Source organism: Camelina sativa, chromosome 8 (assembly GCF_030686135.1).
Source record: "Camelina sativa cultivar CO46 ecotype springtype chromosome 8, ASM3068613v1".
NCBI lineage: Eukaryota > Viridiplantae > Streptophyta > Magnoliopsida > Brassicales > Brassicaceae > Camelina > Camelina sativa.
In genome coordinates, this window is record NC_141887.1 from 11,551,339 (window position 1) to 11,577,964 (window position 26,626).

Genomic DNA, 26,626 nt, shown 5'->3' on the forward strand with positions numbered 1-26,626 from the left:
ATCTGTTTGGTTCCGTTTTTTTTGGCTAAACGTATCACATATAATCTTTGTTTGGTTTCATAGTTTCTCTATGTCTATTTATTAAAAATACTTCTCTTTTAATAGTATAAATTTTTCTCTTGATTTTATATTTTTAATTTTTTGGCCTATTTTCTTACCGCAATATTATTACCCAACACGTTAAATTTTATTAACATTGTTGCTTCGGCATAGTGTGATTATCCTATATACACTAAGTTAAATTCCAACTTAGTGACACCTACGCATTCTCCAAATTATGTCGCAAAAGATATGTGCGATTGACAAAAGGTAGAGAGACCTATGTGATCTTTGAGTTGAGACCCCAAACTGCTTTCAGGTCAAGCTCCCAGTATTCACCATCACCACACGGTGTCACGCTTCTCTCGTGTCGGAACGCAGGAATCTGATGCGAGAACCGACACGCTTCAGTCTTTGGAATGTCTACTACACAACCAGCATTTGACTGTTGACTTCTTTCGTAGAAAGGCTTGCTATTGAACTCTTTCGCAATCAAAGACACCACTTGTATCCTCTGCTTGTCGGTTTCCACTACTTCTACAATCTCAAGTTCTTCAGCCTCAGCAAAGTTTGTGGTATTCCAGTTCTTGTACAGAGCCCAGATCTCACCCTTCCCTGGGTATACTTCGAATCTGTTCTTTTTACTCTTCACGGCTTTAACGTGATGTGAGAAGCTGCTAGGTGAAAGGACTTCTGCTTTACCGGTTTTCAATTTGAAGCGGCCACAGCACACGGGTCGTGCCATGTGTATTGGAAGGCGATAAAGCTCTAGAGGTGCTACATGCAACTTGAATTCAGGGATAGTGTCGATTACCTTGATCTGAACGTACTTTCTGGGAATCTCTTTGTCATTGCTATAAATGGCCCATATTTGATCAACCTGAAATTTGTCCCAAGATCTCTGGTTCTCAAAGTTGAAACTGTTTTCTTTCTCGGTTTGGCAATTGGATGGCACAAGAGTCTCTGGTTCTGGGCTTTTCGCAGCATTACCATTTAACCGAGTCAGTAAACTGTTACAGCTGGACTGAGACAATTATTCATCATTTCTCCCATGTTTCTTTAGGATACCTGACAGTCCATTTGTTTGACTCAACAGACGAGGAGATTTTCGCAGTTTCAAGCCATCTACTGCTTTCACACTCTTTCTTGACTTCTTCACTGAGCTCATGTCATGATTAGTGCGTCTACCATCAGATTCACTGGAGAATGAACCATGATTGTCATTGACTTTTGGACGTTTCTTTTCAAATGAACTCCTCTTATCTACCTGCATGTCAACCTTGAAAGCTTCAGGAAAAGGACCAATAGTTTTACCATCCGGCCTTTCTCTATCCAACCCAACATCAGCCTTAGAATTATCAACCTCGAACAATTCTTCTGGTAAAGCAGCAGTGTCTAATTCAAAGCACCCAGGAGGAACACCTTCTCTCTCCTTTCCAGTCATTTTGAATGACGGGACTTTATGCGAAAACCTCAGCATCTCGCTTGGCAGAATTTGAAGTTGGAGAACTCCATACTGTGCCTCTTGGCGAAAGAGGGAGACAAACCCTTCCACTTTTCCCAGATAGGCCACTCCAACCCCAACGTCATCTTTAAAATTAGACAAAACTTCAACAAAGTCATATTCATAAGGCTGTTTATGATTTTTTGAGTTAGCACTCCAACTGATATCCCAGCCTCTGAAAACTGCCCAAACTTCTCCCTTTCTTGGATATATGGCGATGCTATTGTTGCCACTTAAGTGAAACATCTGACAAGAAAATTTCAAGTGGTCGTTTTCTTCTTCTGAATCACCATCCCGAAAAGTCCCACAAGCAATGGGAATTGAGTTATCTTTATCCTCATGTAGTGGGTCAATCCACGTAATCCACATCTTGAACTCAGAATCCAACACTTTCTTTATCCGAGCATACAGCCGAGGCATACTGTCAGTCGGATCATACATAGACCACACCTGGTTGACAGCAAAACAGTTTGTTGTCAGTTCAAAATTATTGAACTCTGGATCAGGCAAAATCTTTACATTAGCGTTGTGTTTACTGTCCATCTTTCTTGCCACAACCACTCCTTCTCCATTTGCTTCACATTTGTCACCATCTTTGTCCTTGGTTGATGAGATTTCTTGATATCCAGAATACAAATTTTTCTTATCTTTTCCTTTAGACACACATGAAGGGGCAAATGAACCACCAGAATCAAGACGTTTAGATGATCCAACACCTCCGAATCCTTTTTTTGTAGTTTGCTTAGGAAATCATCACTGCCTACCTCCTCCGCGTAAGAACTCTGTTGGCTTCTACTTGGAGATTTCCTATTATTATTATCTTTTGAATCCGCTTTATCCCTGATAATATCAGAGGCATCAACATTATTACTCTCCATGGAATCCTCAACACATTTTTTTCTCTTGTTCTTGTCCTCTCTCACAGAAGGTGCTTTATCACTCCTTGAAACTGACTCATGAGGTACAGAATTCGATGCACCCCTTTGAGGTTCTGTAACCTCAGGTTGTTGCTTGTGTAATTTAGCTGCACTCTTCCTCTTTCCCTCATTACTTGATCCAGCATAATTCTTCATGGATTCAGCCTCTACTTTGGACTTTTTCGCTTCAGTTTTTCTGCTCTCGCCTCCTCCATTCTTGTTCTCGCTGAAAGTTTCTTTCTTATCGACATCAGCTGCTACAGTTCGTGGTTGAGCAGCAGTAGACTCCACATTTGTATTCACAGATGTGTTACCCGGCCCCTTATTTCGAACTTCTTTTTGACCAGTGCTTGATTTAGGTGGTGCTCTAATAAATCCAGTGTCGTAGGCCATGTAGGTTTTTTGACAAATGGTACAGCGCATCAGAGTGTTCACATATATTCTCAAGTACTTATACCTATAGCCACAATGCGCACAAAATGTCCAAAATGTAACACTGTCGATCTTACTATCACTGGCATTGTTTGTAGCTGCACATTGTTGTACACCAGAGTTTGCAGTCGACTGGTTACTAGCAAACCGTAAATAAATCCTGCGCCTGATATCATACTGAGACCGTTTATCCTTGTCAGCGAGAAATCCATTAGCATCCCAAACCAACTTGAAAGCAGCCTCTGCACCGGGAAACTGGTTCTTGTCAGGATGGAGAAGCAAGGAGAGCTTCCTGACCTGCTTCTTGATTGTAGCATGGTCAGCAAAATGCATAACCTGAAGAATACCGTACCAGTTATCAAGACCTTTGATTTTCATCTCGGCAGAAGTATGGACCTCACATACAGCTAGCATTTGCTGTAAACTCTCGAGACCTGAGAAGAGACCCTGAGCCTTCAACAAAAGCTTCTGAGCCCCAACAAAATCACCATTCTTCATCTTATCCTCAACTAATGCTTTTGCCCTAAAGGCCTCTTCCTTATTGCAGTCCATTTCTCAGAGTTCAGAACAACAACAAAGGCATCAAATGAACCCAATATCTAATTCCTTAATACGAACTCCCTAGGATGAAACTCTGATGGAGGCTGATGACAGGTAAGGGGCGACGTGAATTGATGGTGATGATGCACAAGTGGATTGCGAGTGACGGCAGGTGATGTTCGAGAGAGAAAAGCAATGATTCGATGGTGAGAAGTGTTAGATGGTTATATGGATTCGAAAATAAAGTAAAGAGTTTCTTAATCACAAAGTGTTTAGAAACTCGGAATCATGAACGCATTCACGAGTTCGAATTGAGAGAAGAAAGATTCAACAATACTTGTTACATAAAACTTCTTCGCTACCAAACAAGGAGGCGTTGCTTTTGGGTTTTATAATCAACCCTAAGGCTCGACACTCCAAACAACAGGAAGTTCAAAATAAAACAACAAGGCGTGTAAAGGAAATAAGAAAACAACGAAGCGTCTAGGTGATCTGTAGTAGTACAGAAGTCACTTGTATTAGTACATAAGTCATGGTGACTTGTACATTATTCCCCATTGGTAATGACTTCTAGATAACTCGACGTAGTGATCTATTTGCCTCATTAAAAACCATACCGAGAAAACCCATTGGGACAAAACTCATCTATGGGAAAAAGAGTACAAACTTCACACCTAAGTTATCTAGTTATCATTACCGGGTGAAGTCTTTAGGGTGGATATGTTGAAGACTTGGATCCTCGGTAGATTGAATGACCCGTCAGCTATGAGTGCATGAGCTTCCTTGGCCATCTCCTTAGCTCTTGAACGAGTGATCCTTCCCACGATCTCCGGTTTCTCTGCAGCTTCTGTCTCCTTGCTGGCCACGATCATATCATCCTCCCCCTCTTCAAAAGGATTTTTCCTCAAATCGGGATCTGCATAATAAGGAAGCAAGTCAGAAACATTGAATGTTGAAGATATATTATACTTACCTTGAAGATCAAGCTGGTAGGCGTTGTCGTTGATCTTCTTGATGACTTCAAATGGACCATCAGCTCGTGGTAGAAGCTTGCTTTTCCTCTCTTCTGGGAACCTATCCTTGCGTAGATGAATCCACACCAAGTCTCCTTCTTCGAAAACGATCTCCTTTCTGCCCTTGTTCGCATGTTTCTCGTACTGCTTGGTTCTTTTCTCTATGTTCTCATTAGCTTTAGCATGTATCCTCCTGACCTGTTCAGCCTTTTCTTTTCCATCAAAGCTACACTTCACACTTAAAGGTAAAGGAATCAAGTCTAGAGGTGATTGTGGATTAAAACCATAAACAATTTCAAAAGGAGAGAATATAGTAGCAGAATGCTTAGCGTGATTATATGCGAACTCTACGTGTGGTAAACATTCTTCCCATGACTTGAGATTGCTTTTCACTAAGGTCCTGAGGAGTGTAGATAGCGTCCTGTTCACCACTTCGGTTTGCCCATCTGTTTGCGGATGACATGTGGTTGAGAATGATAGCTTGGTTCCGAGTTTAGCCCATAGCGTTCTCTAGAAGTGTCCTAGAAACTTAGTATCTCGGTCTGAAACGATTACTTGAGGTATTCCATGCAGACAGACTACTTCCCTGAAAAACAAGTTAGCTACAATAATAGCATCATCCGTCTTGTGACTGGCAATGAAGTGAGCCATTTTGCTAAACTTGTCAACCACAACGAAAATTGAATCTCTACCATTTCTGGTTCGAGGTAAGCCAAGAACAAAATCCATAGAAATATGAGTCCAAGGTTGAGAAGGGATAGGGAGAGGAGTGTACAAGTCGTTGGGCTGTACTTTACCCTTGGCCATTTTGCAGATATGGCACCTAGAACAGACTTTCTAAACGTCTTTCTTCATTTGAGGCCAATAGAAGTGTTCTTGCAGTCCAAGTACAGTCTTTGACACTCCGAAATGTCCAGCTAGTCCACCTCCGTGAGCTTCTCTAATCAACAGTTCCCTTATGGATCCTCTTGGTATGCACAATCGATCCTTATAAAATAGATATCCATCCTGCCTATAGTAGTTTCAAAAGCAAACTTATGGCATTTGCCATAGCTCTCAGCAAAATCGATGTCAGTCTCATAAAGTTCTACTATTTTATCAAAACCTTCAAGCTTAGAAGACAAGGTAGAAACGAGAGTGTACCTTCTGGATAATGCATCTGCGACTATATTATCCTTACATTTCTTGTATTTAACCGTGTAGGGAAAAGTCTCTATGAACTCCATCCATCTGGCATGTCTCTTGTTGAGCTTCTGTTGTCCTTTGAGATGCTTCAAGGACTCATGATCAGTATGAATAACGAACTCCTTTGGCCACAGGTAATGCTGCCACGTTTGAAGAGCCCGAACCAAGGCGTACAACTCCTTGTCATATGTAGGATAGTTTAGCGTCGATCCTCCTAGCTTCTCACTGAAGTAAGCTACTGGCTTCCTATCCTGCATCAAAACAGCACCTATCGGAGGCATCACATTCAGTCTCAAAAAATTTCATAAAATCAGGAAGTAAGAGAATAGGGGCAGTGATAAGCTTCTCTTTTAAGGCTGAAAACGCCTTCTCTTGTGCTTCCTCCCATCTGAATCCTACACCCTTCTTGATAACTTCTGTAAGTGGTGCTGCAATAGTACTGAAGTCTTGGACAAATCGCTTGTAGAATCCTGCTAGTCCATGAAAGCTCCTGACTTCTGCCACGTTTTTGGGTGTTGGCCACTCCTTAATAGCCTTGACCTTCTCATCGTCCACTCTAACTCCTTCTGCATTGACAACAAAGCCTAGAAAGACAACCTCAGTAGTACAGAACGAACATTTAGAAAGATTAGCAAAGAGGGATTGAGAACGAAGAACATTTAGAACTTGGCGGATGTGTTCTAAGTGTTCTTCTAGACCTTTGCTGTAGATGAGGATGTCGTCGAAGTACACAACCACGAAGAAGCCAATGAAAGGTCTGAGAGCATGATTCATTAAACGCATGAAGGTGCTAGGAGCATTAGTGAGACCAAACGGCATGACTAGCCATTCGTAGAGCCCTTGCTTGGTCTTGAAAGCTGTTTTCCATTCATCTCCTTCCTTTATTCTGATCTGATGATACCCACTCTTCAAATCGATCTTTGAGAAGACTGTTGACCCACATAGCTCGTCCAGCATGTCATCTAATCTCGGGATCGGATGTCTGTACTTCACTGTGATATTGTTAATAACTCTGCAATCAACACACATCTTCCATGAACCATCTTTCTTTGGTACGAGCAAGACTGGTACTGCGCATGGACTGAGGCTCTCTCTGATGTGTCCCTTGTTCATCAACTCTTCTACTTGTTTCTGCAGCTCTTTAGTCTCTACAGGATTGGTTCTGTAAGCTGGTCTGTTCGGTAGAGCTGAGCCTGGTACCAAATCGATCTGATGCTCTATCCCACGTATTGGAGGCAAGCCTGGAGGTATCTCTTCTGGAAATACATCCTTGTACTCCTCTATAATCTCTATCATCTCGCGTGGAAGCTCTTCTGCTGGCTTGGTACTAGCGAGTGTCTCTTTGTAGACAAACATGAATGTGGTCATCTCTGGGTCAAATAGCTTATTGAACTCGTTGTGATTGATGTACAGGCTGTGAGACACTTTCTCTGTATCCTTGCGGTTCATGTGAAGCTGATCCTTGTAGATCTCGCTGGGTGTAAGTGGTAGAAGAGTGACCTTGCGTCCTTTGAACTCAAATGACTGCCTGTTGGTGTAGCCATCATGAAGCACTCTTCTGTCAAACTGCCATGGTCTTCCCAAAAGAATATGACTGGACTTCTTCGGAATCACATCACAAAGCAGCTCATCTTCATACTTCCCAATTGTGAGTTTCACTACCACTTGCTGCGAAACTGTTAAAGCTCCTTTGTTATTCAACCACTGTAGCTGATAAGGTCTTGGATGTGAAGTGGTCTTGAGATTAAGCTTATGTACCATCTCTTCACTAGCAGCATTAGTACAGCTACCACCATCAACGATCAAGGTGCAGACCTTGTCTTGAACCATACACCGGGTGTGGAAGAGATTCTCACGCTGCTCTCGATCATCTGGATGAGTCTGAACACTTAAAGCTCTGCGTGCTACTAACGTCTCTCCCATGACTGCGGATTCACCTTCTTCACCTAAATCAGGCTCTGGTTCACTCTCTGAACTGTCTACAGGCACAATCTCTCCTCCTTCTTGAAGAAGAAACATCTTCTTGTTGGGACAGTCTCTGGAATAATGCCTCATCCCTTGGCATTTGAAACACCTGATATGACTTGTAGAGCTGCTACTCTTGGGCTTGAAATCGATCTTAACTTCCTCTTTGACTGTGGCTGTCGCGGGTTTGCTGTCCTTGGTGAAGGCGGGTTTACTGAACTCTCTTGGCTTGGGAATGTTAGGCGTAAACGTTGACCTCACTCCCTTTCTCTTGATCTGTGATTCAATTAGCTCTGCCTTATGTACCATTTCTTGCACATCTTCATAGTTCTGCAGCTCTATCTTGTCTTGAATCTCTCTGTTCAAACCTCCAAGAAACCTAGACATAACCATGTCTTCACTTTCTCTCAGATCAGCCCTGATCATAAGCGTTTCCAGCTCCTGATAGTAGTCTCTTACAGACTTAGTGCCTTGAGTGAGACGCCTCAGCTTGTTAAGAATCTCTCTCTGGTAGTGTGTAGGCATAAACTTCTTTCTCATCTGCGTGACTAACTGTTCCCATGTAGTGATAGCAGGGTCTCTCTGTCAATGTCTAGTGAGTCCCAACTGCTCCCACCACAACAAAGCATAGCCATTGAATTCAGATATGGCTATCTTCACCTTGTTCAACTCATAGGTACCTTGAACTTGAAAGTTCGACTCCATCTTCCTTTCCCAGTCTAGATAAGTCTCTGGATCATTGGTACCATGGAACGAAGGATACTGAATCTTGAGATGATTCAGCTGCTGCCTCAAAGGATCATAATCCCTGCCGTGATCTTTGTTTCTGTTTCTCCTCATTGTCTCTTGGCTATGATCTGAGGCTTCCTCTTCTTCTGAATACTCTCTATCTGTATCAAAGTATATTCGATGCCCAGCTACTTGTTCAGCTCGTCGTGGGAGTGTAGGATCTCTACCAGTTCTTCGATGCTCTCTTTCTGTTCTTTGAGTGTTTCTTCTCTGATTGAAACAAGTCTCTCTTCCCCCAGTAGGTGACTTGGCTGTTCTGATCCGTGTATGTTTGGAAGAAGCTCCCACGTGTGCCTTTCCTTTAGCTAAGCGGAGAGCCTCATTAGGACTAGGCGGTTCTAAAGAACTCTGATCTGAAGCGCTAGTTGCTTGAGCTATATCTTTGATCTGCTTCTCAAACTTGTTACTGAGTTGCTCCATCTGTTGCTGGAACTGAGTAGACATTGTCTTGTTTGCTTCTGTTATTTGCTTAGCCATGGCTTGGTTCAAAGCTTCCATAGCTTCTGGAGAAAGCTCCATTGTACCTGCAAAATAAAGAAGAAAACTCGAAGTAAAACGTTCCTTGAGTGAAAGAACAAAATAAACTCTAAGACTCGTAATCTAGACACAAACGAACAAAAAAAAAAAAAAATCCTAAAACTAAACAAGACTCTCAACGAAAGCTAAAACAGCAGAGACTAACACAACAAAGAATTAAACAAATGAACAAAATCAAAACACACAAAACGAGATTAGGGTTTAGAATCGCTCAGCCTTTGGCACAGAGTTGGCTCTGATACCACATAATACGAACTCCCTAGGATGAAACTCTGATGGAGGCTGATGACAGGTAAGGGGCGACGTGAATTGATGGTGATGATGCACAAGTGGATTGCGAGTGACGGCAGGTGATGTTCGAGAGAGAAAAGCAATGATTCGATGGTGAGAAGTGTTAGATGGTTATATGGATTCGAAAATAAAGTAAAGAGTTTCTTAATCACAAAGTGTTTAGAAACTCGGAATCATGAACACATTCACGAGTTCGGATTGAGAGAAGAAAGATTCAACAATACTTGTTACATAAAACTTCTTCGCTACCAAACAAGGAGGCGTTGCTTTTGGGTTTTATAATCAACCCTAAGGCTCGACATTCCAAACAACAGGAAGTTCAAAATAAAACAACAAGGCGTGTAAAGGAAATAAGAAAACAACGAAGCGTCTAGGTGATCTGTAGTAGTACAGAAGTCACTTGTATTAGTACAGAAGTCATGGTGACTTCTACATTATTCCCCATTGGTAATGACTTCTAGATAACTCGACGTAGTGATCCATTTGCCTCATTAAAAACCATACCGAGAAAACCCATTGGGACAAAACTCAGCTATGGGAAAAAGAGTACAAACTTCGCACCTAAGTTATCTAGTTATCATTACCGGGTGAAGTCTTCAGGGTGGATATGTTAAAGACTTGGATCCTCGGTAGATTGAATGACCCGTCAGCTATGAGTGCATGAGCTTCCTTGGCCATCTCCTTAGCTCCTGAACGAGTGATCCTTCCCACGATCTTCGGTTTCTCTGCAACTTCTGTCTCCTTGCTGGCCACGATCATATCATTCCTGAAACAAAAAAAAAAAAGTAGCCATAGTTGTTATTAGCAAAATAGTCTATCATACTCCAAATTACACAATTTAGAGAACACCAACAATAAACAAGGGAAACTAAACTAAAACCCTAGAATTAAAGTGAGGCTTGAGAAACAAAAACATAAAATTCGAAATTGGAAGCTTGACAACAAACAACCTTGATAAATCTTCTTCAACCAGGACGAAAAATATCGGATTACAACAATGTTCTTTGAGATTGGGTAAGACCCAACCGAAACGCTACTCGGATTGCTCTCGTTTCAGGGTGTGGGAATTAGGTTTCATCAGCTCAGTGCAATGTTTCAAATCTTAGGGGTGGAAAGGAAAACGATTGAAACGATTGAAGAAAGCAAAAGAAAAAGGGCATTTTGGAAATCTATTGGGCCTTTTACCCATCATTGGTATATTTTTTATTGGTCCATAGGCATCCACCTAAAGTTTCAGAATTGTCCATTTTTTTTTTTCATGTATTACAAACAACAGTAGCACAATAGAGATATTTTGAAAATAATAATAACAAAAGAAAAAGAAAAACTCTACAGAAATTAGTTTCTAATTATTTTATGTGTACACTTCCGTTTTGGCTTTTCAGTTGGTGTATCATGATTTCTTCACAGAATTTTTGTTTTTGCTTCTATATCAAATTTACAACTGTTTTTTACTTTGATTTATTAAGCTGAAGGTACATGTTTTCCACATGTTGCGCTGTACATATACTATTATCGTCACATAAAAGATAGTCCTTGTGTATGTCCTAGCTTAATTCAATAATTCAACACGTAAAAGATATTTCCTAGCTTAATTATTTTTGAACATAAGTAAATTAATTCCTCTTAACTTAATTCAATAAGGTTTACTTAATAACAAAAGTAATTTGTTCAGTGAGTCTTCACTCTCTACATATTGAACAAATTTCATTGTGGCCTAATAGGACATATACACAACATGGCAAAAATACACATTTAAGAAGCCAAAACAAAAAAATGATCCTAGCATAGAGTAAGGTTTTGTTTACTTTTTTGTTCAAATAAAGAAAACAAAGAAGACGACCCAAAAAAAAAAAAAAAAAGAGAGACAAAATGGAACGTTTAAAAGATATATATACCATTATTATGTGAGACTTAAATCCTCCAAGAACCTTTAAAACTTAAAAGCAAGCAGTGGCTAGAAGTTCCTGTAGAAAGGATTGAAAGGTTGATAAACTTTGTAAACTGGGGGTCCCTCTGGATGTCTCCACTCGTTATAATTGTAGTCGGAGTTAGGAATTCCGGTGAAGCCTCCTCTGTCGTAGTTGTCGACCGGCCAAGTTTGTCTTTGATTCAAGGAATAGTCATGTCTGGGAAAGTGATTGCTTCTGTGCGAAGCAACGTGTCCTGAGTTCTGATTGTTTCCTGACAGGCTGCGTTTTTTGCCTGCTCTCTTATTCTTCCTCTTCGAAGACGGTTTGCTCACGGAGGAGGAAGCAGCTTCCCTTGAAGGTTCCATTGGTGTGTTGCTAGTGACAGAAGCAACCTCTGCTACATTTTGTGGTCTTTCTGTCTGGGATTGTTGGATTGTCGGATTGGGTTTGGATGCGGATTCGGATACAGATCCATTAGATGTGTTTCTTCTAAGCTTCAGAAGCGACTTGATTTGTTCCTCGAGGTTCTCCCGTTTGAACTCTGATTCGAGTTTGTGACACGATATGCATTTAATGGCTGCTCTAAGTGTTCTGATCTGTCTGTCTATGGCTGCAACCTGTAATATGTTTGTTTTGTGTTACAAAAATCTCGTTTAAGATTTTATTGTGAGAAGTTAAGAACAAAAGAAACGGCTGAATTTTACCTGCGTTGCAGATTCGTTCTTGGCGTCTTTATACGACTTCTCTGCAGACTCCTTTGTTATCCTCAAGGCGTCGTTTATAATAGCGGAAACAGGTTGGAATCTATGGACCATACCAAATGAGTATATGTAGTCGATTGCCTTGATACGATGCCCGCTTTTTAAGAGATTTTGAATGAAACCTGTCGAAAAAAAACCATATGAACAAGCTGTCTACACAGTAAACTGGCATAGGGTAAACCGATTAAACAAGTTCATAGAGTTCAAACATTTTCAATAGAAGACATCTATATTTCAGTAATTTAATCTATAGGCCTAGCGGTTCGTAAAAGCGGGAGAGCGTAGAAAAGGGAATCACCTGGAATGGCGTTGTCCAACCCGAGAAACTGGCAAAGATCAGGAGATACAGTTTTCCAATAAGAATTGTCTAGTAGGCCTAAAAGGTCATCAGCCTTGAACTCTGACACAATTCCAAAGATACCCAGAAACTGTAGGAAACAAATGACTTCCAATTCATCCATTTTGCTCTTCAAAATCTTATCTTTCCAGTGAACGGCAAGTTTTTTCGCATCGCCTTTCACAGGATGTCCAATTTGAGGCAGGAGCTTCTTCAGCTGATTCAACAATAAGGAGCAGCTAGCTGAAGTAACCAGCAGCTTGAACTCGTATCCCCCTTCTGCGTTTGTTGGACACAGAGCCATGGATGTGTCAAGAAAAAGCTTAGCTGGATCTGGTGTGCATTTGAGAGCATTGGAGAGATCCTCATTCTCCTTTGGAGGTTGCTTTTTTACTAGCTCCCTTAACATGTCTGCTTTAGTGAAAGCAGGGAGGATGTTGGGCTTGGTTTCAGTACTTGACGGGTGAGTTGCTATGGTGTCTGGCTGATGATTTACTCCGGGTTCTTTAATCTGATTCCCAGAAGGAATGGACACAACCTCGACCTGCTTCACTGGATGATTTAAAGGAATAAGAAAAATGTCAATTTAATGTGTCGATTACATATCTCAAACAAAAGAACAATGTTCTGATCGAATTTATGTCTCAAGTCCCCACAAAAGAACTTAGTGCTACGTGAGCGAAAGTTAGTGAAAACAAATGGCACAGATAAGTAAGGTCTAGCTGCTAATACAAGAGCAAGGACATGAATCAAGATACCTGTTGAATTTTGAGAAGGAGCTATTGGTTCAGTTAATCTTTGACGTTTAGCTTCATTGTTATGCTCATACGGAATAATCGAGTGAGCATCAGAATTCCCTACAGCTTTGGTTATATTCTGTCTTTTTTCATAACTTTTGTGAACTGGTTCCGTTGCTTTCTGAACTGATTCATCATTCTTCAGTACAACAAGCTTGTTAAGGATTTTAGTAGGAAACATAGACTCGGCTTTGACCTCTTTGATGTACTTAAGGGCCATGACTGCATCAGCTCTTTTCTTCTCCCTCCTTGCTTTCTAAAACATGTCAACAAGCTTAATCAACTTACATCAGACATGAAAACACATCATAAGCTAGATTGAATAGAACACACATCATAAGCCAGATTGAATAGAGTACAAAGAGAGGGGTTAGCTTACCTGCGCCTCCACTGAATTTCCATTCCCAGCAATCATTCGGGCAGCTTTATCTGAGGAAATCAAGAAGTCAAGCAAAAGTTCTCCTGGTCGTCCTTCTGGACAAAGCTTGTGTAACCGGAATTCACAGATAAATTTCAGTGTTGCGAGATAATCGTCCTTTTTCTTTAGAGTTTCAACCGCACCTACAGAGAAATTCACATGAAGTTACAAATTCTTGGACAACAACTACTGTTAATCAAATCTAAAAACAAAAAGCAGGCCTTACCAGAAACTTTATTTTCTAACCCCATAAGCCGAAACAGTTTCGGGGCTAGATCATACGAAAGGAACCGCTCTAAAAGTGTTAAGAGCACCTCATGAGTAGTCAGAGAGGCCAAACTATAAGCAGCCAGAAACAACAAGCAACCTAAAATCAGCGAGTTATTGTTCTGATTGGTTTTAGACTTGGCAATCCAGGCAACCCCAAGTTGAGTCGCTTCCTCTTTCACCTTCGTTGTCACTTTCAGATTCATCTTTATCAACGTATCTAACAGACCAATGCAACTCTTAACTACACTATCAAATCTATCACCAGCTTCTCCTAAATCTTTATTCAAGTATTCCTTAAAAGTCCCTTCTATAGCATCCAAAACAAACTTGGCCGGATCCAAATACGGAACCATTCTCGCCAAGGATGTGTTTTTCTTAACCAAATCATCCGCATCGTCATTGAGGTATAAAGCCGAACACTTTGTGGGCATGGTCACACTTGAGCCCATGTTCTTAGCCAACAACGAAACCAATGGCTCAAACTCACCTCTCAACTTATCTCTGGCCATACTCTGTTCTGTCTGTTCCTTCACTTGCTTCACCTTCAATTCAAGCTCTTTAGCTCTCAGATCGAGTTCCATCAACTTCTCATCAGAAAACCTCTCCACCGATTCCATTCTCGTCGTAAACTTCTCCAACTGTTCAACTTCTCCCTTCTTCTTCTCAACCTCAGCCTTCTTTTCCAAATCTAACTCCTTCTCCTTCTTCTCGAAATCGCTCTGTTTCGAACAGAGCTCCTTCTCCTTTGTCTCCAGTTCCAGAGCTCGGACCTTTATCGATTCCTGAAGCAAGTCTAGCTCTTTGGCTCGCTCCTCGAGGACGCTTCTCGTGGAATCGAAATAGGACTCGATCTCTTTCCATTGAATCGTAAGCAGAAGAACCGAATGAGCACCATCTTGCAGAGATTCTAGGGTTTTGCGGAGGTTACGCTTGCTTAAATCAACAAGCACTAAACCACTCGTTACCTTCTCCATCAAGCTACTACTCATTAACTAAACACACACCCCCACACACAAAAACCCTAAATAAGTTCACCAAGAACTTTGAATTCTTCACTTTCTCCTTTAACTGTTCTCTCTCGGCGCCTGAATGTTGTTGATAATGACAAATATTTCGTTTTAGGGTAATTTGTTTTTTCCTTTATTTTCATACCTTTTTTAATTAAAAAAAAATAGGAAAAAATTATGGGAATATATAATTGGAAAAATACACCTCACCGCCTTAAATGAATTTTTTTTTTTGTATTTTGACCAAAGAAAAGTTTATCTAGTAGTATTTTATTATTTTGTCACCAATTGTTTTTTTTTTTTTTTTTAATTGTTGTATGTAAGCATCAGTTAGAGATTTGAACCATCATTTTAATAAATTTGAGTGAATTATATTCTTCAAACTGCAAGAATGTAGTTTCACAAATGTTTCTAAGAGTTACTGATTCGAAAACGGTAAACCAACCTCAAACGTAGTTACCACCTAATGCAACCTACTCTATTCAACTAACTGGTCTTTAACTAGTAAACTAACAAAGTTATAATTATCGGTTTATCACTATAGCGCACGAATATGATTTTGCACCAGAGAATTTATATGTAAAGAGGTCTTGACGAATAAAAGCATCCCCACACATGAGGATGTTCCCTCTGCATATTCTTGTTTTTTTCTACATTAGACTTTACAGACCATAATACAATCAATCTGGACCAAAATAAGAGCTATTAACCACAAACCAATCTGGACCAAAATACCAAACTATACCTTGGTATTTTACTTTTCTAAGCACTAGCTTCAGACTTAGACTTAGAATCTGCTGCCATAGCTTGAGGGACTGAAGCAAGGTCTAATCACAGGTCTAGAAACCGCAGGATCCATCCTTGGGCGTTTAAAACCAGTCTGGTGTGAAGATTGACCATGGTACACACTTGAACTACCCGCTTGATATGTTTCCAAGTCTAGGACCTGTTGATTTGGTGATCCACTACGGCTGGTAGGATAGGTTGGGTTCGAGCCATGAGTGGTGATATATGAGCTTTTAATCACTGTGTGTGAAGCCTGCATATGAAGCTGCGGAGGTTGAATTGGGGCAAATGATGAGACCGCATATTCATTCTGACTTTGAATTCCCCGCGGAACCATGAATTTGACTATAAGGTCCACAGGAAGATCGATTTCCAGCTGGAACTCTTCAATGAGTTCAATTATCTCTCTCAGTTTTGCACCATCTCTGTCTTCAGCCTAGAAGCCAGCATAGAACATTTATATAAAAACCAATAATGACAATAGAATACACAGTTTGGGAAGACATAAATCAGAAGCAAGCTTTAACCTGTGAGTCAAATCTTCTCTTATCCTTGGGAGAGCGTCTAAGATTGGTGATCTCTTCTTTCAAGAACACTAGGAGAGAAAAGCTGCACTTCAGGTTGAAATAAAATACATACCGGGTTGCCAGAAAATATTGGCGTTCGTCAAGGAGTTGTCTGACCAAGTCTGCAACGATAAAAAAAAAAAAGAAAGAGTCAAACATACTTCATCAATCTTTTTGAGTATCACTAATGCAAGGAAGAAACTGTTAAAAAAAAAAAAACATAGACAACAATGTGTTGCAGTAGTAAAACTTACCTGAGATGGCATAACGAAGACCAAGAGATTCAAAGAGTTTTGGAGCCTGTTTGAAATGAGTAACGCACATGGCAAATCGTAACGTACTATCTCGATCTGTTCTATGCACCAAGTTATACGCCACAATGAGTTGCAGAAAACCCCAAGCTTCAAGCGTTGACATCTGAGCACTATTTCCCATCATCCTGCTCCATCGATTTGCCACTTGTAATGCATCTGACAGTAGATGTTTGCTAGATCTTACAACACGTGGCAGCTCATCCAAAAGGGAAACCAAATGCTTAACTATAGGCTCTTTTAAACTCAACTCCCCTCTCTGTTGAGCACCCATGAGTTCATCGTCCACCAAATTTAGAACATACCCAGCCGGATCTGTCATAACTTGAAGTCCATTAAAGACCTCATTCGGCGAAAAAGAAGCTGAGACCTCAGGGTCCCAAAGAGCATCTTCATTACCCAAATCAGATGATGCTATGTTTTCTTGGAGATCCGGGTGGGGAGAATCACTACTATTTCGGACAGGTGCTTCAGGGTGCTGTTCAGGTTTATCATCCAATGAAGATAGTAGAGTGTTGACTGCGCAAAAAGAAAAAAGAAAAAAGAAAAACTTCAATAAGCATCACAAGACTACATAATAGGACTTAACTGTTATTTCTTAACGGTCTAAAGTTTTAGTAGTATTTTGCTTGTAGATATCTAGACGATGTGGGATCCGGGTTTAAAGAATACATTTAATAGCAGAACAAAAAATTATCATAAAAAAATCTATATGCTACTTGAAGAGAAAGAGACGAGGGAATAAGTAAATCTTTTTATTCAGAAAACTTACTAGGTGCTAGAGATGATACTCCAAGAGCCTCACACAGACTCGGAGCATACTGGCGAAGAAAGGCGGCATCAAACAGATTTTGGACTTTGTCAGCATCAAAAGAGTATGCCAAACTAAATGCAGCTAGAAAGTGCAGAAAACCCAAAACCGCCACTGGATCTGCCTTGACCAGTGTTGTGTTCTTCCATTCAGTGGCTGATTTGATAGCTTCTCCCTGTACATCAGTCTTGGGTTCTGGTGACATATCCATTAAGCATTCCAGCAAACAAATGCTACTCCTTCTAACACTATCTGGTTCAAGCTTTGTTATTGCCATCCTTTCATGAAGCTCTTGTATTGTGACTAACACAAGCTTTGCCGGGTCAGAAGAGGCTTTTAGAGCACACAAAACATCAAGGTGAAGCTGACGAAATTTCTTCAGATGCCCATGTAAGACTAACTGCAAACTTTTCTCGTCACGTATACCAGCCTCACGTACCAAGTCAACTCGTTGATCAGGGTTGTTTTGCTGACAAAAGCTGGCCAATTTCTTTGCTTCCACCTCATAATCCTTAACGCATTTAGCCAACTTCTGTTCTGTGGATTTCAGTTTCTCATCTTTTTTATCAATCATTTCCTCCCTAGCATCAAGTTTTTTCTCTTTCAATTCAACCTTTTCTGAGCGAACACGAACTTGCTTCTCCTTCATTCCAAGTTTTTTTTCACGCTCTATCAATGATGCTTTTAATTTGACTTGCTCTGCCTCTTTAGATTGAAAGCTTTTCAAGCTGTCTTGAATCTTTTTAGCCTCTTCTTGTAACGACTTTAACTCCTTCTCTTTTATTTCCCAGTTTTGGAGACACTCCCTGTATGTATCTTTCACAGCGCAAAGTTCCTTTTCCTTCGAAACAAATTCTGCAGTGGATTTTTCTAGATGTTTTTCAGTCGAATCCAGTTTTTTCTGTTTTAAATGTTGTTTCAGAGAGAGTTGCTGGATAGTTTTCTCTTTAGAGACAATCTGTAAAGATATTTTACGAATCTCCTCAGTTACCTCATTGTGTCTCTTCTCTTTAGAAGCAAGTTCTTCACTGTGTTCCTCGAGCAGCATTTTGATTGATTCATTGTGACCAGTCCGTTCCTGAATCAGCCTTTCAATCTTCTCCAACTCCTTACCCTTTGATTTAACCTGTTGACAGATCTCTTTCATCTCGTTATTTAGTGAGTTGGCCAGGTCAAGGTCTAGACTCAGTCCATCCAACTCTTTCTTTTTAGAAACAAGTTCCAGAGACCGTGTCTCAAACAGCTTCTGCTGAGAAGCTAGTCGCTCTTCCAACGACTCAAGCTGCTTCGCATACTCTCCAATTTTATCGACAACCGCTGTAAGATCCTTTTTCTTTCTCTCTATTTCCTCCTCCAACTCTCTATTGCGAGTTTGACTTGTAACAAGATGTTCCATCTCTGCGCTGGTCTCGTCACGGTGCCCCTGAAGATCAATATTCATCTGTTCTAATTGTTTCCATTTCGATTCAACCTCCCCCTGAGTCTTTATCATCTCTGAGGTCCTAAACTCAAACAGCTTCTCACATTTAGTAATTTCATCCACAACCAATTTGAGATCTTTATTCTTTCCCTCTATTTCCTCTTCTAGTGATTTCCTGTTAGTTTGAGTCCTAGCCAAACACTCTTTCTCTGCGCTGACCTCAACACGATATCTCTCAAGATCAACATTCATCTGTTGTAATTGTTCCGCTTTTAACTCAACCTCACCCTGAGTCTTTATTAGTTCCGAAGACCGAGTCTCAAACAGCTTATCACATTCATCAATTTTATCCATAACCAATGTGAGAGCTTTCCTCTTCCTCTCTAACTCCACTTCCAATTCTCTCCTGTCATTCTCAGTCCTACACAAATGCTCCTTCTCTGCGTTTACCTCAACACGATATCTCTCAAGATCAGTCACCATCCCACTTAACTGTTCCCCCTGCAAATCAAGATCAACCTGAGTCTTTCTCAACAAGTCCACCAACTCATTAAGTTGACCTGTCTTTGACCTGTGCTCAACGTTACACTCTTCCAGCGACTTCCTAAGAGAAGCCAATTCCTCTTTTTTCTCTTCAATTTCACTCCTAAAGCCATTAGCTTTCATCTCCAAGTCACCCATCTCAGCTTCCGCCGCTTCAACCACTTTAACCCTTTCTTCAAGAGCAAAACTTCGAGTCTCAAACTCAACCTCCTTGGACACCAACTCCCTAAACCTCTTCTCTACCTTATCCCCCGCTGATTTCAAATGATCCTCCAAATCACACCACTGAAGATTCAAGATAAGTACATCCGAGGCTTGAGACTTAATCTTCTCCATCGTTTTACGAAAATTCTCTTTTTTCAGATCACAAAGCTTTATCTCGTCCTCCAACTTCACTTCCTCCATTCCTTTCAATTTCTTCAACTCCACGGAAGAAATCCTTATAATAAATAAAAAAACCCACAAGAGAAAAAAAAAAAAAAACACAAAATCACCTTCAATCTCGATAAAGCTCTCACCTTTAGGGCAGATTCCGAGCCAGAGAGTAACTAAAAGCAGAGACAGAGCAAAAACAGTAACAAAAACAAGACCGTACCTTTGGCGACGTGTCCGTACAGGAACCAGCGACTGAACAGAGAACAATGTAAGAGAATTAGGGTTTTGAAAACGAACAGAAGATAACGAAGGAGTGTAAGTCGCGATTCGGAGAAGCAAATGAGAGGCACTGAAGGAAGAATCAAAGAATCAAACCCTAAAGAGAAAGAGAAGAGAAGAGAAGAGAAGGGAAAAAGAGAGACCTTTTGTGTGTGTGTGTACGAACGAGTGCTTCAACTGTGTGTCTTCCTTATTTTCGCCGTTTTGTGAAAGAGACTTAATTCATCTCTTTATTTATTAATTACTCGCAAAAGTGTGGTTTTAAAAACAGAGATAATTTTTGCTTATATTTGGTTCGGTTCGAATTTCAATAAACCTAACTGCCTGTAAACGTTTCTAACCATTATTTAATAGTATTAATTACTAGTTTTTTTGCCGTCAAAATTTTAAAAAGCTAAAACCAAAAACAAACAAAAAAAAAATACTAGTAACTTTACGTCTAACATGTCATATAGCCCATATGGCCATATGGGATAACATGCTTGTCTTTCTGATTGTCAAATCAAAATTAGGTCAATGTTGTGAAAATATCACATATATATTTTAACTTTTAGCTTTCAAGTTTTTTTTTCTTTTTTTTTATAAAAAATCTGATTTCGTTTTCCTTAACTCTCTCTTCTCTCCTCTTCTTCTGGTTTCAAAAAAAATTGTGGAGTGGTTCCTTTCTCTCCGGCGGCCACCACGACACTGTGAGGGGAGTCTTAGTTAGTTTAATTGATTTTTGTTTTTAGGTTTTTTCTGGGATTCGATGGTGTTGAGATTAGGGTCCTAGGTGTGGTGGTGCGTTTTCAGATCTGCATCCGGCAAAGGCGGTAGTATCCTCTTTGGCGTTTTCCCCAATCGAATTTCAAGGTATTCCTTTGAACCTTCGCTTTCTCGATTCTTCTGGTTCTTTGAAGTGGCTGTGATGGGTTAGGTTATGTGCTCTTTCCTTGTTGTTTTGCCGTTTTCATTTTCGTCGTTGTTGTGGTTGTGTGAGCTCGATATAGCTCCCTTCTCGGACATTCAGTTTTGGAGGCTTTCTTTTGATCGGTTCTGCTGGAAGCTCCTATCTGTAGCTCCTCTCCGACATCTACATGTTCTGTGGAATGTTTATCGGACGCTTTTGATTAGAGTTTTCGGTTTTAATTATCTGGAATTTCAAATTTCAATCCTTTATATTTGATTTTGAGGTTTAATTCCTCAGTTTGTATTGGAGTTTAGTGTAGATTATGGTTGGTAAAGTATATTCGTATCTTTCTTATACGTATCTTTGTTGTTGCACCTAGATAGATTCTCCTAGATTTCAGTGTTCGGTTTAGCACTCTTACTAAATATGTACTCGCTCATCAGTTTGATCAATATACGAACTTCTTTGGCTTCTGTATCTTCTTTATGGTATCAGAGCCTAACACTAATTTTTTTTGGAATTTCGTTCTTGATTGATATTATGGCTATGAATCCAATGCCAATTGCGACTGCTACGACAACTGTGGAGGTGAGAAGAACCATCTCACCTTATGATCTAACCTCAGCTGACACTCCAGGAGCGGTGATCTCTCATCCTCTTCTAAAGGGAACTAATTATGATGAATGGGCTTGCGGCATGAAGACGGCGTTGACGTCTCTCAAGAAGTTTGTTTTTTTGGATGGATCCATTGCTCGTCCTGCAGAAGGATCCACTGACTTGGAGGATTGGTGGACAATCCAAGCCTTGATCGTGTCTTGGATCAAAATGAGTATTGATCCAATGCTGAGATCAACCATATCCCACAGAGATGTTGCAAAAGATCTCTGGGATTATTTGAAGAAACGTTTTGTTGTGATGAATGGGTCTAGAATCCAGCAAATCAAATCGGAGTTAGCTTGTTGCAAACAGAGAAGGCTTGCAATCGAGGCTTACTATGGGAAACTGACTCGCATATGGGACAGTTTTGCTGCCTATCGTCCTATACGTCCTATACGCGTTTGCAAATGTGGCCAGTGTACATGTGATCTTGGTACGACACAAGAGGCTGATCAGGATGAAGACAAGGTGCATCAGTTTCTATGTGGCCTTGATGATCACTTTCAAGTGGTTCATTCAAGCCTTGTGGCACGTGTTCCTGTCCAGCCTCTGGAAGAGGTCTACAACATTGTTAGACAAGAGGAGGATCTGAGGTTGAGTGGTGAAGAAAAACCGAGGTGGTGTCATTTGCGGTTCACACAAAGCCAAAGTTCATAATCGATGAGAAGGAAAAATCTGGTACTTGCAAGCTTTGCAATCGGTTTGGTCACACTGCGGAGAATTGTTACGCAGTGATTAGCTATCCTGATTGGTGGGGTGACAAACAGGCCTAAGGGTCGTTCATTGCAAGGTAGGGGTCGTGGTGGAGCAACCTCTGGTGGAGGCAGAGGTCGAGGCCAAGTCTATGCCAACAGAGTGAGTGTTCCAAATGTGGAACAACTGGGTCGTGAGCAAGTGAACCTTGTGATCACTGACAAGGATCGGGATGGAGTGACTGGATTAACCGATCAACAATGGAGCACTCTCAAGACCATTCTCAATGCCGGGAACAATAGAAAGGATACTCATGTGGAGAAAGCTTCGGGTAAGTCTCTTTTTCCTACTTGGATAATGGACATAGGTGCTTCTCACCATTTAACTGGAAGGTTTGATAGCTTAGTTGATGTAAGAGATATGTCTCCTGTTTTGATAATCTTGGCTGATGGGAGAGAAAAAGTTTCACGTAAAGAAGGATCTATCCACATTGGTTCTAATTTGTTGTTCAAGTCAGTCTATTTTGTGGAGGGGTTCAGTCGGATTTGATATCTTTGGGACAATTAATGGATGAAAACAAGTGTGTTATTCAAACGGCTAACAATTTTCTAATTCTTCAGGACTGACCTTCGAGGATGGTGATTGGAGCTGGTAAAAGGTTTGGAGGAACATTTCTCTTGTGTGGTACGGAGGTCGCCGCGTCTGTCACAACAAGAGAAGATAACACATTGGAGATGTGGCATAACCGGATGGGGCATCCGTCTGCACAATTTGTGGGAATGCTTCCTTTTGTTAATCATTTTGTTTCAGTAGCTAGTTTGAATAAAACATGCGATGTATGTCTTCAAGAAAACCAGACTCGCGATTGTTTTCCTATAAGTTTGAATAAAACATCCAAGATTTTTGAGTTGATACACATTGATATTTCCACAGCATAATGGCAGGGTGGAGAGAAAGCACAGACACATCCTCAATGTTGCGAGGGCGCTGAGGTTTCAGGCCAATCTCCCAATTGAATTCTGGGGTGAGTGTGTTTTTACTGCTGGTTATCTGATTAATAGAACTCCAAGTTCTGTTTTGGGCAACATTACACCTTTTGAAATAATTTTCAACAAACCACCATCTTATGATCACCTCAGAGTTTTTGGTAGTCTCTGCTATGCTCATAATATAGGACATGGAGGTGATAAGTTTGCATCAGATAGTCGAAGATGTGCATTCATGGGGTACCCACATGGGAAAAAGGGTTGGCGTTTGTATGATCTTGAGAAGATGGTATTCTTAGTATCACGTGATGTTGTGTTTTCCGAATCAAAATTTCCTTTCTCACCGGACATGACCTTGCCTCTTGTAGACGACGAAGAAGATGGTCAAGTATTGTGGGCACCGATCTCTGAAGGTATTGTTTTAGAAGAAGATTTGGGTCCGAGACTTACTCCAATAACCGATCCTGAACCGAGTCCATCAATAAACAATATCACGCCAACTGGGCCTTTACAACCGGCCCAAAATGAAAGCTTGATTATTGAGCCCAGTTCCAATCCTTCTTCGTCTTTGACGCGTTTACCAGAAACTGAGCCTCCTACAATCCAATCACAGCTCGGCAAAGGTCACCGGAAAAAGACTCAATCAATGAAGTTAAAGGACTATGTCATGCGGCAAGCGGTGAAGCAACCAACAGAAGAAGCAAATTGTTTGGTTTCATACCCAATTATGAATCACGATGATGTTCATCGTTTTTCTGAATCTCATATCGCCTACATAGCTGCTGTTATCTCTGAAGTCGAGCCAAAATCCTTTAAAGAGGCCATGACAGATAAACATTGGCGCCAAGCTGTTGGTTCAGAATATGATGCATTAGAGGAGAATAACACATTTACGATTGAAGATTTACCTCCGGGCAAAACAGCGATTGGTAGTCATTGGGTTTTCAAGGTCAAATTTCAATCGGATGGAACGGTAGAAAGGTATAAAGCATGGTTAGTAGCAATGGGGAACAAGCAAGTTGCAGGAGTTGATTATGGTGAGACCTTCTCCCCAGTCGCTAAAATGGGTACAGTTCGCTTATTTTTGGACATTGCGGCGAAACATGGTTGGCAGGTACATTAGATGGATGTCCACAATGCGTTTTTTCATGGAGATTTGGAAGAGGAGGTTTATATGAGATTGCCACCAGGTTATCAGAAAGAAGATAAAAATAAGGTATGCAGACTTCGCAAATCTTTGTATGGTCTCAAGCAAGCTCCTAGATGTTGGTTTTCCAAATTATCAACAGCTTTGCTTGAATATGGCTTTGAACAAGCACTTGGAGATTATTCGTTGTTCACATATGAGAAAAACTCTACATGTTTACATATCCTTGTATATGTAGATGATTTGATCATTACAGGGAGTTGCGAGGCTGCTACGAAACAGTTTAAAGAGTACTTATCAGCAAAGTTTCATATGAAGGATTTGGGGTTTTTGAAATATTTCTTAGAAATAGAAGTTGCAATGAGTGCATCAGGTTTTTATCTCTGCCAAAGGAAGTATGCTCTAGACATAATTTTGGAAACAAGATATCTTGGAGCTAAGCCTATAGCTTTTCCTTTTGAGGAAAAACATGGTTTGGCTTTTAACACTTCGACTTTGCTTGAGGATCCAAAACCGTATAGACGTTTGTTAGGCAGTCTTATCTATTTGGGAGTAGCACGACCTGATCTGGCTTTTTCAGTCCACATTTTGGCACAGTTTATGCAAGAACCGAGGGAGGATCACTGGCAAGCGGCTTTACGGGTCGTCAAATATTTGAAGTCTGATCCAGGTCAGGGTATTTTGTTAAGAGCAAACACAAACTTTGAAATAATGGGTTGGTGTGATGCTGACTGGTCTCGCTGTCCGTATACTCGACGCTCAGTCACAGGATATTTTATTCAGTTTGGTGAATCACCAGTCTCTTGGAAGACTAGAAAGCAGAAAACAGTGAGTCGGTCTTCGGCTGAATCAGAATATCGAGCGATGGCTGATCTGGTTCAAGAGTTAAAATGGTTAAAGCGCATGTTATACACGCTTGGAGTTCGCCATACACAGCCAATGATTGTTCTTTGTGATAGCAAATCAGCAATTCATATAGCGATGAACCCAATGTTTCATGAGAGGACAAAGCACATAGAAAATGACTGTCACTTTGTCCGGGATGAAGTGGTCACGACGAATATTGTTTTACAACATGTTCAGATGACTTATCAATTGGCTGACATCTTTACAAAACCAATTGGACGTGATGGTTTTTGGCGGTTTCGAAACAAGCTAGGCATACATAACTTGTATGCTCCAAGGGGGGATATTGGAGTTTAGTGTAGATTCTGGTTGGTAAAGTATATTCGTATCTTTCTTATACGTATCTTTGTTGTTGCACCTAGATAGATTCTCCTAGATTTCAGTGTTCGGTTTGGCATTCTTGCTATATATGTACTCGCTCATCAGTCTGATCAATATACGAACTTCTTTGGCTTCTGTATCTTCTTTAGTTTGTCTCTGGAGTTAGTTCTTTCAACTTGTGAGCTTTTATCTCCGGAAAATGTATAAAAACTATATAGAGTATAGATAGGTCCAAATAATTTTATGTAGGTAAATTTATCTATAATAATAAAATTTTATTGGTCCAGAAAGTAAAAAAAAAAATCAAATTGTAAATGATGTAAATGAAGGTTTAATTTCTATATATGTAAATAAGAACAACAGAGAAATATTTTATATTGTAGAAATATTAGAATAATGAAATTTTAAAGAAAGAATTGTTGTTGCTCAATTTATTATTGTGTTTGATTTTTATTTATATATTAATGAGAAAAAAAGAAACGTAATATTTTCAGTTCAAAATTATAGAGAAATTTTTTAAGTACCAGTTTGAAATACCTTTTGTCAGTATCAAAAGTTGTTCTAAGGAGAAATTAATTCATATTTGACCAAAAACTCATTTTATATAGGCAAGTAATACTTGGGTATTAATTATATTTCCTTTACAAAAAGAAATAAGAATATTTTAGAAAATTAGAATTGCCAACTTAGTTGTATGTGTATTACTGTTATGTTGTGATTGAAAATCAAAAATAAAAATTTTAATTGATGTGTCACATTAAAAAAAAAAAAAAATTGATGTCTCAAGATTGTAAAGAATTCTTCTGTTCCATTTTATTAGATTTTTTAGCTAAAAGCACAATGTTTAAGAAACCATAAATGTTTGTTATTATTTTTACATAAAAATTATTATTAAACATTTATTCAAAAAAATTAACCAATATAATAAAAGACTGAAAAATACAAATGGTCATAACATACTAAATAAACATAAATAATGTATAGAAATCTGGAAGAAACAAAATTCTTATAGAATGGAACAAAAACAAAAGGCTAAACAAATAGAGTTTTATGCTTTTAATTTTTTTTAGTAATGATCTTTCACTTATGATCATCGACCTAGCTTTTTTTTATATCTTTGTTCTTTCTTTTGGCATCAAGTATAATCATCTAACTAAATGACCCAAAAGTTATTGGCTATGAATGTTTGAGAGTTTTCAGATAGTTTTGGATTTTAGATTT

General features: G+C 39.9%; 2 protein-coding genes, 1 long non-coding RNA gene and 1 pseudogene across 4 annotated transcripts; all 4 read right to left on the reverse strand.

The window, feature by feature from the left end:
- Positions 1–319: 319 nt before the first annotated feature.
- On the reverse strand, positions 320–3,444 carry LOC104709476 (uncharacterized; annotated as a pseudogene).
- A 5,966-nt stretch (positions 3,445–9,410) lies between these two features.
- On the reverse strand, positions 9,411–10,334 carry LOC147939950 (uncharacterized). Its single transcript, XR_015564118.1, has 2 exons — positions 10,163–10,334; positions 9,411–9,978 (listed from the first exon to the last, which is right to left on the reverse strand). It is a non-coding gene; the product is annotated as an uncharacterized LOC147939950 (long non-coding RNA).
- A 617-nt stretch (positions 10,335–10,951) lies between these two features.
- Positions 10,952–14,830, reverse strand: LOC104707073 (FRIGIDA-like protein 5). The gene is made up of 6 exons (XM_010423348.3): positions 13,665–14,830; positions 13,400–13,581; positions 12,982–13,276; positions 12,185–12,775; positions 11,830–12,008; positions 10,952–11,742 (listed from the first exon to the last, which is right to left on the reverse strand). The coding sequence occupies exons 1-6, from the start codon at positions 14,695–14,697 to the stop codon at positions 11,170–11,172; spliced, it is 2,853 nt and encodes a 950-aa protein (XP_010421650.1). The 5' UTR covers positions 14,698–14,830; the 3' UTR covers positions 10,952–11,169.
- A 457-nt stretch (positions 14,831–15,287) lies between these two features.
- Positions 15,288–20,103, reverse strand: LOC104707074 (uncharacterized). 2 transcript variants are annotated; one of them, XM_010423350.3, is made up of 6 exons: positions 19,950–20,103; positions 19,748–19,779; positions 17,151–19,591; positions 16,322–16,897; positions 16,029–16,189; positions 15,288–15,937 (listed from the first exon to the last, which is right to left on the reverse strand). In XM_010423350.3, exons 3-6 carry the CDS (start codon positions 19,555–19,557, stop codon positions 15,503–15,505), a joined length of 3,579 nt encoding a protein of 1,192 aa, XP_010421652.1. In that variant the 5' UTR covers positions 19,558–19,591; positions 19,748–19,779; positions 19,950–20,103; the 3' UTR covers positions 15,288–15,502. The 2 variants fall into 2 exon arrangements, with proteins under 2 accessions (XP_010421652.1, XP_010421651.1); XM_010423349.3 differs by having other exon boundaries at positions 19,748–20,008.
- Positions 20,104–26,626: the final 6,523 nt, after the last annotated feature.

Excerpts from the sequence above, each read along its gene's own strand:
- LOC104707073 (XM_010423348.3), bottom strand. The coding sequence starts at position 14,697 with ATGAGTAGTAGCTTGATGGAGAAGGTAACGAGTGGTTTAGTGCTTGTT. Across the intron at positions 13,582-13,664 it reads GTTAGAAAATAAAGTTTCTG|GTGCGGTTGAAACTCTAAAG; the intron begins GTAAGGCCTGCT and ends ATTTCTCTGTAG. Across the intron at positions 12,009-12,184 it reads GTTGGACAACGCCATTCCAG|GTTTCATTCAAAATCTCTTA; the intron begins GTGATTCCCTTT and ends TTTTTTCGACAG.
- LOC104707074 (XM_010423350.3), bottom strand. The coding sequence starts at position 19,557 with ATGGAGGAAGTGAAGTTGGAGGACGAGATAAAGCTTTGTGATCTGAAA. Across the intron at positions 16,898-17,150 it reads AGTATCATCTCTAGCACCTA|TCAACACTCTACTATCTTCA; the intron begins GTAAGTTTTCTG and ends CTTTTTGCGCAG. Across the intron at positions 15,938-16,028 it reads AGAGAAGATTTGACTCACAG|GCTGAAGACAGAGATGGTGC; the intron begins GTTAAAGCTTGC and ends GCTGGCTTCTAG.